Raw genomic sequence first — 14,636 nt, 5'->3', positions numbered from 1 at the left:
TTGAGGGATGTATTTTATCCGATTTTAGAGTTCAGGGATGAAAATTAGACTTTCGCGAAAGTTGAGGGACCTAAAGTAGACTTTTTCCTTGTATATATATACTGATGATTTGTTAAATAACTGGACACCAACACATGAACAAGGTCCTGGTACTCTACCAGACTTTTTTCATGACCATTGTATACTGATTTGCAGAATGCCATTTGTTCAAAAAGTTTTTGCCTTAAGAAAAGTGTTTTCCTCCCTTTTCGAAAAAGAGTGTTTTCCTTTGGGCAAGGTAGAACATGAAGATGCTGCCGCCTACAGGCTTCGCGCTAGTTCAGTTCTTGAAATGTTCTCATCACACCGGAATTATCACAATAAACAAGCGAAATTTGCATGGGTCGTACCTAAGCATGCGCTTATTTATCAACGAGAGCATACTCCCTCCGTTTTAACTTATTTTATATGTTTCTTTAGTTTTTTTTAGAACGCAGACACTCATAATACATGCACATTTATAAACACTCGTAAGCAAATCCTATCTCTATGAGGACACTCACAACATATGCACAATAACCCCTATAAACATTCTTATGCAAATCCTATCCCTACGAATACCTTCGAAGGACTATGCCAGAGTCAGCATATCACAAGATTCACGAAGTCACCACAGACGCCTCGTTGTCGATGGAAACATCGCCTACTACTAAAAGCATAGTTAGAATAAATCCAGGAAAATACGAGCACTCTGGTGAGCAAGTTCCATCACAGGAACCCAACCAGCTAGAATCGAGCATTCTCTATCCTTTCTTTTAGTTTTTTTTTATTTTGAATGGAAGAAAAGTAATGAAACCTGCAATGACTACCGAATAACCTCTTATTTTATTTTATTTTATTTTATTTTATAATTTGAAACCTTTTTACCTTTTTCTTCGTTCGCCGCCAGATCTTCTTCAGTTCTATCAAGCTTTGGTTTTGTCAAAATCTTTGTGGAAAAAGAAGCGGTTCACCAGCCACTACATCCATGGATTGGATCTCATAAATTCATCAAACCTAGCGGCCACTAGCTCTTTGATCAGTGATTCACTGGCCACTAGATCGATGAAGAATCTCTCAGAAAAGTCCTCTTTTTGATCAGTGATTCACTCGCCACTACATTTTTTGATCCTTTTTATTATATATATCTAGGCATATCATACATCTAGGTGCATAATAAAAGCTGTCACTAGAAAAACCAAAATAATCTATAATTTGAGACAAAACTTGATAGTTGATATGTAAAATTGTGAGGAAAATCACCATCACCATGTCCCATCTTAGGTAGTCTTGCAGCCGCGCTGGCTAGACATTGAAAAGAGAACAAATAACTCACGATGCTACAAGCCTACACTGCAGCTTCAGTGAATATTCACTCATGCATTCACAAGCAATTGACAAGATGACAATCCAAGAACAGGAGAAGCAAGATATCTACTAACCTTCAGATCATTCAACAGATAACTGGAGAAAAAACTCAACTACGAGAAATTAGCTTCCGAACTGAACATGTGCATAGCTCTCAATCTAGTAACAAGCTACATGCTCTAGTAACATCTGATGGATGCATAGCAAGTTCTGCGTTTTTCCTGTCAAACTCCTGTGTTCCAAAGGATCCTTGCTCAGTTCCCGTATACAATATTATGATAACTTTGCAAAGCATTGTACCCAATAACAATGAAATCAGATAGTTCTGAGCTCTAGTTTCTTTAGTTCATATCCAGAATATGAAAATAGGGCAAGTACATGAAATGCGTAAGCTTTACTCTACCCTTTGAAACTCTCAGAGAATATCATGGATCAACATGTTTCTCCAGGAAAGCATTTGCCAGATTGCTGAAGCTGGTGTTGACAGCTCCAGCTGAGGCATACTCTCTTATAGTTCTAACTACATCTGGTTTCAAGATCTCCTTCTTTGTCAAAGAGTTGCAAAGATAATACAAAGCCCCAAGTGCGTAAGTCACCTGTCATACAATCATCAAAGGGAAATTGTTCGCCTGAGAACTACATGTACAGAATCTGGAGGCACTAATGTTAGCGTCATTAGCTTCAGAAATACTTACAGTATTCCGCACTGGGCTTGATAAGCATTGTATAACCAACGGGATTCCACCACACTGAGTAATGATTGAAGCATTTGCAGGATCTGCATGTACAAAGGTGAACACAGAAGGTGTTGAGTGCTTCCTTGAATTCACATCGAATAATAAATCATAAAATTCAAGGTATTGTGTTGCTCACCAACACAGGAGTTGCATATTCCACCAATGCCAAACTCAACAAGCCTTTCATTTGGCTCTGTAATGCAGTCCAAGAATAACTCAAGAACATTCAGCTGAAAAAAATAAAAGCAGAGTTATTGAACAGTTGTAAAGTAATAAAGCCAATTCAGGATTGTCTTTACAGTAGATCTGCAACAAGTGTTCCAAAAGAAAAGTTTAGTGGAATCAACAACCTGGCGCATGAAGGCATAATTAAAAGGGTCATAAGCAAAATTTGCCAAGTTAGCAACTATCTTCTCCTTAGATTCTGAAACAAGACAGATAAAGTGAGTGTACAATTTATAATAGCATGGAACTTATAGAGTTCAACATAAAGAATACATCAGCTCCATGAGCTTCTCCTTTATAAATTGACCACACAGGATAAATTTTCAATGCTCATCTATCTGAAATCAAATCAGAGCATCCAGAAAGCATACATGTAGCAAGTATCGCTGACACACTGACCAGATGTTCTTGTTTTGGTTGAATTAATCTGTGCTGCGTATTCTCATTTTTCCCTCTAGATGTTTACACCAATTTAGTTTATGCTGCATATCTTTGTTTTGCCTTCTAGATCTCCAGTGCAGGCGTACTATACTGCTCTAATTGTCTATACAGTGGGCCAATAGTGAAGTATAACACAATACTAAAATGTCTTTCCACTTGAACTAATCCATGTAATAGATCCCATCCCAATGAAACAATCAACCAAGAGCAACAAAGCATCACCACTAATCACACAAATTACTAGTACAATTTTCAGACTAAAGCACATTGCTGCTGAGACTGCTTCCTAAACTGACACTCAAGAAGCTAGAGAATTACACACAGACTGGGCTAGCTGTAGGGTAAGTGTAAGGTAGACACCAACCTTCATCTGTGGCGCTCTGGAACTGGGTCACAAGATCCTGGGCACAAGCAATCAAGCAGAACAGGTGAACAAGTGAGAAACGAATTTGCAAGGTGAATTTCCAGCGCCAGCACCAATCAATGGGGAATGAAAAAAAAGGAGGGACCAGGAATGGGACCGACCTGAAGGTACTGATCTCGCGGAGTGCCGGAACGGCCGGTGCGCTCGACCTGGCGCTGCGCATTCGTGAACATGAATCTCCTCCACACAGAATCCGGCGATTTACCTTTAGGTGCCGCTGCAACTTATTTCTCTTGGCTGGCCCAGCAGAGCTGAGGTAGTGAGAAGGTCAGGCTCAGGATTTTTTTTTGATTGACTGAAAAAGAAACCAGAGAAAGGGACTAGTGGACCACCGTTGCCAATGCCACGGTGCCTCTTGTGTGAGCTTTGCTTTGGTTTAGCAGATGCCGTTGCATACAGGACCCTAAAATTTTTTAATATAGAACATCTAAAACCTACAATAACGAATAGTCTCTGATCATGAACCTTGTTTTAATTAGAGCTTTATGTTTAATATAGAAGCATGCATTCTTAAATTACAAAACTGATATCACTTCTGTTCTGTTTGGCAAGCCTGATGCAGTTAGTTTATATTTATCTTCCTTTCATTGTATGTGCGAGCACTGTATTGAACCCAATATGTTATAATCTGTTTTTTTTCCCTTCATATATTGCAGGATGAGTTTAACGACTTCCGCGAAGAAACACAGGTAATTTTGAAATCAGTATTTTCTCACACATGTTGACATATTTTCATCACAATTTGTGGATTTTCAACAAAGTATGTTCCATTAATTAACAGTACAACTGAGTGAGACATATTAGCATTTAGGTCTTGTTTTATATTCATACTTATAGTTGTAGCAGCACTATAAATATAAAAGGAGCTCTTACCCACGAAATACTATGGGAATTCCTTTAAATCAACGGGTTGGACTGGTGGCAATTCGGTTGTACTTCACTACAGAGTATATGAGAGTATCATTCATGAAGGGGTTGAAACTGTACTATATGTTGCCTCTGCGTCTACTGCTATAACGACAAATATTACCATTTAGAAGTTCAGGCTTCAGCATCTGGTTTTATCAATCAAGTAATCAGCAAGTAATGGCTGCACATCACTTAATAGCTTAGCCTGTGCCCCTCCATGCCTTTGTATTTTCTTGTCTTTCTAAGAGAAGACTCTGACCGGGGGGAGCCATTCCCCAGATTTTGCCCTTAAGAAGTTTGTAATGACCTTTGAACCTAGACAGGTAACGGGGGTTTCATCAACCCTTGAACTTTGACACTCTTACCAGTGCCACCCTCTCTTTTTTTTGTATCTTTTTGTCTTCCTGTCTCTTAATTTCTTTCATATGTTCGTAGGTGCTGTTTAGAAGACCTGCTCCATCTTTAATCTGGAGTTTTTGTGCTTAAATCATGAACCTTAAAACAATTTTCATCTATAATAGAAGGAAAACAGCTCAAACAAACAACTCAGGAGATTTTTGGACTTGGAGCTCTGCCAAACCCTTACACCTTTTTTCATGATTCTTGCTCTTAATAGCCTTAGCAGGCTAGCACATAACAACCATTCTTCTGATTTAACAGAGAAACACATCTAGTAGAATGATTTCTCATCAATATAAAGCAGTATGGATGTGCACTTTGTGTTTTCTTGTTTCCGACAGACCGGACATGAAATTGAATGGGTTATTGTATTTTGAATTGTGTCTGCGACGATGTAAAAATGAACAGGACATGGAGAAAATGTGGCAGACAATTTTAGCGTGACTTTGACCATGGGCTGCTAGTTAATAGCCATCAATTCACAATGATGTAGTTTCAGGAAAACTTGACCATTAGGGACACCTTGAATTAGAACAAACTTCTTATTATCTCTAGAAAACAAGTAATTAAGTTTTAACAGTTTAATGGTATATTAAGGGCCACTTTATGTGATACTCCTTTGCACTTTTGTAGTGCTTAGTAGAAGTTACTACATTTTCTCCTGTGTAACATCATTTCATTATTTTAGGTGGCTGCTGCCCTTGACAAGATAGATGACTTTGTTGAAGAGCAAAACTTGGATGCATTAGCATCAGAGAAGTAAGTGATGTATGCTTTACCTTGGAGTCCTTTTTTTAAAAAAAATCAGGGTTTTGAATACTAGGCTGGGATGGTTATGATGCATCCAATGCCCTTGTTTTTATGTTTGCGAACTAATATATAAGTACATGGATATATTCCTTTGTGAAATTTAGCATACCTTTTTCTTCACTTGTTTCTGTTTAAAGTTACCCAATATAGTTCATCTGATTGCAGAACTACTGTTGAAGAAATCCAAGAAAAGGTATCAAGAGCAAAGAAGGATGAAGTTGAACATTTGACTGGTTTACTAAAGAAGGTATTGAATCGATTTTGCAGACTATGGGTGTGGCAAACTTAGGCTTAGGCGACCTTGATTCACGGCCAGTTGAACCATGTGTACAGCCCCCAATGTGCATGTGTTAGAATGTAACATAGCAGCCCATATTGGGCGTATGGCCCATTGGCCCATGTACATTGTGTATATTGTAACCCTAGCCTATCAGGCTATATAATGAAGGCAACCCCCCTGATTAGGGTGTGCGGTGTTTCTACATGGTATCAGCCTAATTACGATCTTTCTTTCCTTCCCTACGCTCGCGCCCCCTTCCTTCCGCTCGCGCCCCCCCTCTGCCCGTGCGTCCTCTGTAAGGACGCAAGCCACCGCCACCGCCACCGCACCAGGCCGCGCCGCCTCTAGGCCGCGCTGCCAGGCCGCACCGCCGCCGATCCAGGTCGCGCCGCCAAGCCAGGCCGCGTCGTCCTGCGTCGTCATGACGACTCCAGCACGTCCAGCTCCACCTCCTCGGCGACCTCCGGTGGCGCCATGGCGGACGCCCTCGCTCCTCCGTTCTTCACCGCCTACGCTGCCCTCAACGTCAAGCAGCACGTGCCGATCGTCCTCAGCCTCGAGCGCCCCAACTACAATAAGTGGAAGGCGGTCTTCACCGCCCTCTGCGCCAAGTACGGGCTCCTTGGCCACATCGACTGCACGCTGCCCGCGCGTCCGGCTGACCCTACATGGTCTCAGCCCGATGCCTGCATTCGCGGCTGGATGTACGGCTCCGTCGATGATTCTGTCCTCGACCTCGCGATGGAAGACGCCGTCCACGACGCCAGCGCCCTCTACGTCTCCATCGAGGCCTTGTTCCAAGCTAACAAGGAACCGCGCGTCGTCTTCCTCGGCCAAGAATTCCACAACATGTTCCAGGGCGACCTCTCCGTTGACGCCTAAGCCCAGAAGATGAAGCACACTGCGGACGCCCTACGGGAGGTCGGGCATCCCGTCTCCAATCCGCAGCTTGTGCTCAACCTCCTGCGTGGTCTCAACCCTCGCTTCGCCAACACCGCCGACATCATCACCAACACGTCGCCGCTTCCCGACTTCCGGTCCGTCACCAACATGCTTCGTGTCAAGGAGCTGCGCCTTGGCAACGAGGGCAAGGAGGCTTCTGCCTCAGCCCTTGCAGCCAGCACCATCTCCTCCTGCACGTCGCCCTCCAGCCAATCCACCTCTACTGCCTCCAATCATGGCGGCGGTGGCACGGGCAAGGGCGGAAAAGGCAAAGGAGGGCGCGGCGGTAACAACAGCGGTGATAACAGTAGCGGCGGGGGACGGAACCAACAGGGAGGAGGCGGCCGGCATCACCAGCAGCAGCAGGTCCAGCCGGCCGGTCCCTGGGTTTGCTACAACCCTTGGGCCGACGCCTGGGCTCCCCCTCCGCAGCAGCAGTGGGCTGCGCGCCTGCGCCCCCTGCCCAGCAGTGGCGCGCGCCACCTGCGCCTCCTCCACAGGCGCACACGGCCCTTGCGCCACCCCAGTACTCCTCCGGGCCCCCAGCGTATGGGCCTCCTGGCGTCTGGGATCCAACCGCCCTCATCGCAGCCCTCAACCAGATGGCGGTTCAGGGGTCTGCTTCCTGGGTGATGGATAGTGGAGCGACATCCCACATGTCCTCCAACGACGGTATACTTCTCTCCCGTCTCCCATCACCACCGTCTTCTATCACGGTCGGGAATGGACAATCCATTCCAGTTCTTAGTCGTGGCACATCTCTTTTACAATTAGCTGATTGTTCATTTCATCTTGATAATGTTCTTGTCGCTCCACACCTCACTGTAATCTGTTATCTGTTCGACAGCTCACTCGCGACAATAATGTTTCCATTGAGTTTGACGCCTCTGGTTTGTTAAGGATCTCCAGACCAAGACGGTCCTTCGGTGCAATAGCCATGGGGATCTCTACACCATTCCACACATGCCTCCTCGCTGCCATGTTGCTGTTGTCTCCCCGGAGCTATGGCACTCTCGTCTTGGTCATCCTGCACCTGCTGCTGTCAACACTCTGCATAAACTTTCAGCTATTCAATGTAATAAAGACGCCCGTCGTCTTTGCCATGCTTGCCAGCTCGGCAAACACGCTAGGCTGCCTTTTGCTAGTTCACTTTCTAGTACATCAGCACCTTTTGAACTCGTTCATTGTGATGTTTGGACCTCTCCAATTTTGAGTATTTCCGGCTATAAATTTTATCTTGTGATAGTTGATGATTATACACATTATTGTTGGACATTTCCTCTTCGTCATAAATCTGAAGTTCATGCTCATATTGTTCAATTTGTCGCTTATGCTCACACACAGTTCAGTCTTCCTGTACGCTGTTTTCAGGCAGATAATGGGACCGAGTTCATCAACAATGCCACCACTGCCTTCTTGGCCAGCCGTGGCATTCTTCTCCGTATCTCGTGCCCCTCACATCTGCTCAGAATGGCAAAGCTGAGTGCTTCGCACCTTGAACAACACCGTTCGCACACTTCTGATTCATGCAGCCATGCCCCCATCCTATTGGGTGGAGGCTCTCTCCGCCGCTGTGTTTTTGCTCAACCGACGGCCATCTTCGTCCATGAAAAACGGTATACCCTATCATCTTCTCCATCACAAGATGCCCGACTACTCCATCCTTCGAGTTTTTGGTTGCTTGTGCTACCCAAACCTTAGTGCCACGACACCACATAAATTGTCTCCTCGCTCTACAACATGTGTCTTTCTCGGTTACCCTCCTTCCCAGAAGGGCTATCGGTGTCTTGACCTTTCCACTCGCAAGATCATAATCTCACGACGCGTCGTTTTTTATGAGACTCACTTTCCGTTTGCGGCCTCCAAGCCCCACTCGGATTCTTTTGACTTTTTGTTATAGGACATACTGCGCCTCCTCTGTCCACCTCGGACACTGAGGCAATGACGCCCCTGGAGGATGCCACTGATGCCGGTGACCCTGTTGGGCTGGACCCGGCCATTCTGTGGCATGGCGCTGCCCGCCGGGTGCCCTTGGGCGCATCGCCCCCACCGCCAGCCCCCTCCACAGGCAGCGTGGCTGCTCAGCCTGGGCGTTCGGTTAACCGAAACCGATCGGTTCGGTACTTCGGTTATCTAATAAATTCGGTTCCAACAGCAACAGGCACCGATCGGTTCCTTAGAAAATACAGAACCGAGGAATTTCGGTTTCGGGTAATTCGGTTCGGTTTCGGTTCTAACCGAAGGAACCGAAAAAATTCAAAATGAAATAAACATCCCATTCAATTGCAAATTTTGGCAGCATTTTGCCTGATTTTCATGCAGTCAATAGGGCAATTTTAAGAGCAATGCAGCATAAAACAACAGCACACCACATATATGTTATTGTTCTCTCAAATTCAAAGGAAAATTTTTAGCTGCTGCCTGCTGGATGCCGGTCGGACGAGGACGACGAGGAGCGACGCACGGTGTAGTCGCGTGGTTGGCGGTCGCGGCTGCCGGCTGGCGCGGACGCGCGGTGGCGCCTGGCGGTCTGGCACTCTGGCGCGCGGAACGCGGACGTCCGCCTGGGCCTGGTCGTGCGCCCGTGCTCAACTGCTCAAAGCGAGGCCGCGCGGGGACCTTGCCTCTTGATTGACGAGTGCTTGCCTTGCCTCTTGCCTAGTGCTTGCCTGCTTGGTGCGGTGGATGGGTGGAGTACTGGAGTGGATGAGTGGTCGTGTGTGCGGTGCCGTGGTGGTGGCCTGGAGTCCTGGACGGGTAGGCGGCGGCGGCGGCTGGTGCCTGACTGCGTGGTGGAGACTGGGAGTGAGAGGTAAGTGAGTAAAGTGACTAGGGTTTTATGTTTTTGGGCTGGGCTATTTTCTATGTGGGCTATCAAAGTGTTATGGGCTAACATCTTCGGTTCCCTCGGTTAACCGAGCCCAGGAACCGAATTAATCTGCTAAATTCGGTTCCTTAGAACCAGGAACCGAACAGGAACCGATTTTTTCGGTTTCGGTTATTTCGGTTTCGGTTCCGGTTATTTCGGTTCGGTTTTCGGTTTTGTGTGCCCAGGCTGAGTGGCTGCCCCTGCAGCCGCAGCGTCACGGACAGCAGCACCACCGCCTCTCCGCGTCTACACTCGCGTCCTCGTCCGCCACCAGCAGCAGCCGCTTCTCCAGCTGCAGCAGCAGCACCTGTGGCGGCACCGCCGGTCCCAGCTCCTCCCTCCCAGGAGACTCGATCCCAGACGGGGTCGTTACCACCGCCCATCCGGCGGTACGGCTTCATTGCAGCTTCCTCGACGCTGGCTTCCCCGCTACCCGCCAACTCTCGTACCGCTATGGCGGATCCTAATTGGCGGGCGGCCATGACCGACGAGTACAAGGCACTCATCGACAATGGCACCTGACGTCTTGTACCTCGACCACCGCGTGCTAATGTGATCACTGGCAAGTGGGTCTTCAAGCACAAGTATCATGCTGATGGCTCTCTCGCCCGTCACAAAGCACGGTGGGTCGTTTGTGGTTTTTTGCAGCAGTACGACATCGACTACGACGAGACGTTCAGCCCGGTTGTCAAACCGGCCACCATCCGCGTCGTCCTCAGCATCGCTGCTTCTTCATCCTGGCCGATTCATCAGCTAGATGTGAAGAACACGTTTCTCCACGATCATCTGGATGAGACTGTCTACTGCCAGCAGCCGCCTGGTTTCGTCGACCCGGCCGCCCCCGACCACGTCTGCCTCCTGCAAAAGTCCCTGTATGGACTTAAGCAGGCGCCCAGGGCTTGGTACCAGCGGTTTGCCAGTTTTGTCCAGTGCTCCGGCTTCACTGCTTCGGTCTCCGACACGTCCCTCTTTGTTTACAAGGAGGGCGCCGACGTCGCCTACCTGCTGCTCTACGTCGACGACATCATTTTGACTGCCTCATCACCTGCTCTACTCCAGCGTATCACCCGGCTTCTTCACTCTGAGTTCACCATGACAGATCTCGGGGAGCTCCATCACTTCCTCGGGATCTCTCGGACTTCCAGCGGCCTCTTCCTCTCCCAGCGACAGTATGCTGTGGATCTGCTCCAGCGTGCCACGCGGACTTCCAGCGGCCTCTTCCTCTCCCAGCGACAGTATGCTGTGGATCTGCTCCAGCGTGCCGGCATGGCCGAGTGACACTCTACAACGACTCCTGTGGACACTCAGGCCAAGCTCTCAGCTACGGATAGTGCTCCGGTGGCGGATGCTACCCAGTACCGCAGCCTGGCTGGCGCTCTGCAGTACCTCACGCTGACTCGTCCGGATCTCGCCTATGCCGTCCAGCTAAGCCTGGATGAAAAACTCGAAACTCACTAGCTCGCTCAACTCGCTCGTTAATGGCTCGGCTCGAGCTCGACTCGTTTTATAACAAGCCAGCTCAATTTGAAACAAGCCAGCTCGTTAGCTCGAACGAGCCAGCGAATTCACAAGCTAAACAACTAAAATTAGCTCGGCCCACTTCTCTCGACGACTCGTTTTGAGCCTTGGCCCAGCCCAAACATGAAACCCTAGGCATATACACCACCAGCGTACACACGGAGTCGACTCCAAGTCCTCCACAGCACAGCCGTCTTTCCCCGTTCGGTTCTCCTCTCCCATCTCGCAACATAGGAGCCGCCGCGACGCCTGCCCGCCGCCCGCCGCGGTTCCTCGCCACTCACGCGCACGCCCGCATGTCGCTGACCGCTGGCCCTCGACCCTCGCCACAAGTAGGCACGCCACTCCTCTTCGCTGGCCGCTGGCCCTCGCAACCTCGCCACAGGTAGGCTGCACGCAACTCTTCGGCCGTGGCACACAACTCACCTAGCCCCATTCCATCTCGAGCAGGTGATGGAAGATGAGGAAGAACCCCTAGGATGCTTCCTCCGGTGGCGTCAAGTGTTGAATCGAGGATAAACGGTCTAAGTTGAGCACCACGAGACCACCAAGGTCCAGTGGGCGTTGCACCTTGTGCCAAGCCGCTAAGCAATTACCACCGTTCACTTGCTCACGATCTTTCCAAAGGAAACCACGACGAATTTTGTCTACAGTCCAGATGAACCATAGGGACATTGACAGCAATGAGGGCGTAGATGGGAATAGCAGATAGAACGAACCTCACCCAAGCAGTGCGGCCAGCAGGGTTCATGAGAGAAGCTTGCCAACCCGGTAATTTATTACCAATTTTCTCAATCCATGGCAAAAGATAAGTCTTCCTTAAATTTGTAGTGGAGATCGGCAAACCGAGATATGTGCAAGGAAAGACAGCTGTTGTGCACGGCAGTGTTGTCTCCACCAGCTCCAAATCAGACTGCTCACATCCCATTGGAAGTGTGCAACTCTTTTGCAAATTAGTCTGTAGACCAGCCGCCTCCCCAAAGCTAGCAAGAATTTCCATAGTCAACTTCATGTCTGCTGCCACTGGCCGAATGAATAGCGCTACATCGTCAGCGTAAAGGGAAATCCTTTGTGTCGGGGTCCGTCGAGACAAAGGTTGGAGCAGCTCCAAATCACCCGCCTAAACAAAGAGTATAAATAGCATCAGAGAGAGCGGGTCTCCTTGGCAGAGACCACGTTGATAGCGAATCTCATCTCCCGGCTCACCATTAAGAAGTACCCGCGTAGAGGCTGTCCGAAGCAGGTTAGATACGAGGTTGCACCAGCCATGACCAGAACCAAGGTGTGCAAGTATCTCAAGGAGAAAAGACCAGCTCACCGAATCAAAAGCTTTTGAGATGTCCAACTTCAAAAATAGGCTTGGAACCTAGTGTTTATGGAGGGATTTGATTGTTTACTGTACTAGCATGTAATTATCATGGATGCATCTGCACGCACAAAGGCACTTTGATTTGTGGCAACCAAAGAGCTCAGGAGAGGAGCCAACCGGTTTGCTAAGATCTTGGCAATTAGTTTGGCAAAACTGTGAATCAAACTAATCGTCCTGAAATCTTTAACAAGAATTGCATCAGCTTTCTGCGTGATCAGGGTGAGATAAGCCGAGTTTAGGAGCCATAGCTTGCGCGAATCACCCTGCTGTAACATGATGATTGCAAAGTAGACTGAGTTTAAGTGGCTCAATATTTATAGCAACAAGAGTTTAGAAGCATGAACAAGGAGGTAGCTAAAATAGGATTTATAACATTTGCAGAACCAGTTTTTTGAGATGGAGGGAGTATATACTTTGTAGAAGATCGCCATTAAAAAAACTTTGTAGAAGATAGAATGCTCACTAGAGATAAAAGAATGCAGGGTTTACCATGACATTCCAAATTAAATAATTAATGCAAATACAGTGGTGATAGTGCTACATAAGAAATGATGTTATGAGCCATGAGTGCATAGAAAGGACAATCTGTTTATTCTGTTCCAATTTAGGAAATCAAAAGGAAGCATTTTAATTTCCAGAGAACGCAAAGTGCAAAGTGGAGAAACTGCCACATGCACTGAAGCATATAGCATTGAAGTCGCATCTTTTAGTGACCATGACCCAGCTAAAAGATAAACAGAAAGTCATGTTCACCAAAGAGACAAAGAAAGAGCCATTAGAGACCCCGCCCCACCCAAAAAACATGCACAATAGCACTCTCAGATTCAACAGTTGTGAGTGAATATAGTCATGGATTAAGTAACACAAATGACTGATACAACTAATGTAAGAGACACAAATGCCATTTTGAGATTTGTTGTTGGCTTGTTGCCTTAAACTATAGTGTGTACCACAAATGATTAATGGAACTAATGTAAGGCCTTGTATAGTTCCCTGGGTGAAAAGTTTTTGGGTACTGTAGCACTTTTGTTTGTATTTGACAATTATTGCCCAAAACATGGATTAACAAGGCTTAAAATATTCGTCTCGCAAATTACATACAAATTGTGCAATTAGTTATTTTTTATCTATATTTAATGCTCTATGCATGTGCCGCAAGATTCGATGTGACGGGAATCTTGAAAAGTTTTTGGATTTTGGGTAACTAAACAAGGCCGGTACATAATCTGTACGAGCAATCACCACATATTCCTAAAACAAATTCAAGTAATCCATATGTTGTATGGAAACTTGATCTCATCCCTTAACCTATCAATCACATATTAGAGCTGCACCTTCCATTTCGTTACACGGAGAACTAAGTAAACAATTACAATAACCTAACAGGAAAAGAAGCAGCAGAAAAACTGAACCAGTGTCTCTGATACAAAGCACTCAACACAAAAATGCAGTACAAATTAAACACAACCGCAAACTCTTCATTTGTTTCTTAATTATAAGGAACTAAGTCATTTTATCGTGTTAGAATGTTGGATCAGAAACAAGCATCTGAATTTGGTATATTCAGCCGCTCAGCACGCACTGAATTGAGGCATTGCATCAAACGCTTCAAGGGCAAACAAGCAAAAGGGAAACTCAGACCGCACCAGGACAATCGGGACTCGAGGAGCTTACCAGAGGCTGCTGCGAAGTGGCAGCGGCACTCCTCGCGTGACAGGAGGAGGCGGAGAGGCGGGCGCCGGTCCGTCGTCGCTCGTCGCGTCCGCAGCGGCGGCGGGGGCCAACGGGAGAGCGATGGAGCAAGGGGCAAGAGAGCAGGCGAGGAAGAGGAGGAGGGCGCGTCCTCTGCTGCTCCTCCCGTGCAGGTGCGGCCGCGCGCTCGTGCGGGGGTGCGGCGAGCAGGCAGATGGACGGACAGGCAAGCAGAGAGACGGACACGCCTGTTCTAGTTTGCTGTAGGGCCTTCGTTATTGGACCGAAAATTTAAGGGGTATGTAATTTAACTGGGCCGACGAGTAACGCCTGGGTCACGAGAGCATCACCATTCACCCGGCTACATAAATTCACTTTCTTATATTTTGGTACGTAGTAGATATTAAAAAATCAACTCTAGCAGACTTACCTATTTGACTATCTATTTTTAGTCTATTTAACTATCTATTTTTAGTCTATTTAACTATCTATTTTTATTGACTTAATAAATTCTGCATTCGACTACCTACATCTATTGGACTAATAAATATGTGTACCGTTTTTTCCCTCAAAAAATAAACCTATTTTTTTCTCTTCCTCTCTCTCCTCCCACACACTCACAAATCGCTTGACAT

At 47.0% G+C, this 14,636-nt stretch overlaps 2 protein-coding genes across 5 annotated transcripts; one reads left to right on the top strand and one right to left on the bottom strand.

Annotated features, from left to right (window-relative positions):
- Positions 1,484 to 14,245, bottom strand: LOC8055148 (armadillo repeat-containing protein 7). 4 transcript variants are annotated; one of them, XM_002464844.2, is made up of 7 exons: positions 13,984 to 14,245; positions 3,315 to 3,464; positions 3,154 to 3,190; positions 2,474 to 2,547; positions 2,260 to 2,353; positions 2,082 to 2,164; positions 1,484 to 1,982 (listed from the first exon to the last, which is right to left on the bottom strand). In XM_002464844.2, exons 2-7 carry the CDS (start codon positions 3,384 to 3,386, stop codon positions 1,812 to 1,814), a joined length of 531 nt encoding a protein of 176 aa, XP_002464889.1. In that variant the 5' UTR covers positions 3,387 to 3,464; positions 13,984 to 14,245; the 3' UTR covers positions 1,484 to 1,811. The 4 variants fall into 4 exon arrangements, with proteins under 4 accessions (XP_002464889.1, XP_021311985.1, XP_021311979.1 ...); XM_021456310.1 differs by lacking the exon at positions 13,984 to 14,245 and adding an exon at positions 13,956 to 13,970; XM_021456304.1 differs by lacking the exon at positions 13,984 to 14,245 and adding an exon at positions 8,975 to 9,367.
- Positions 6,086 to 6,493, top strand: LOC110432214. Its single transcript, XM_021452200.1, has one exon. It carries the CDS (start codon positions 6,086 to 6,088, stop codon positions 6,491 to 6,493), a length of 408 nt encoding a protein of 135 aa, XP_021307875.1.

This window comes from Sorghum bicolor, chromosome 1, assembly GCF_000003195.3.
Source record: "Sorghum bicolor cultivar BTx623 chromosome 1, Sorghum_bicolor_NCBIv3, whole genome shotgun sequence".
Classification (NCBI taxonomy): Eukaryota; Viridiplantae; Streptophyta; class Magnoliopsida; order Poales; family Poaceae; genus Sorghum; species Sorghum bicolor.
The sequence above is the reverse complement of the archived record's forward strand: the minus strand, read 5'-3'. Positions and strand labels throughout refer to the sequence as shown.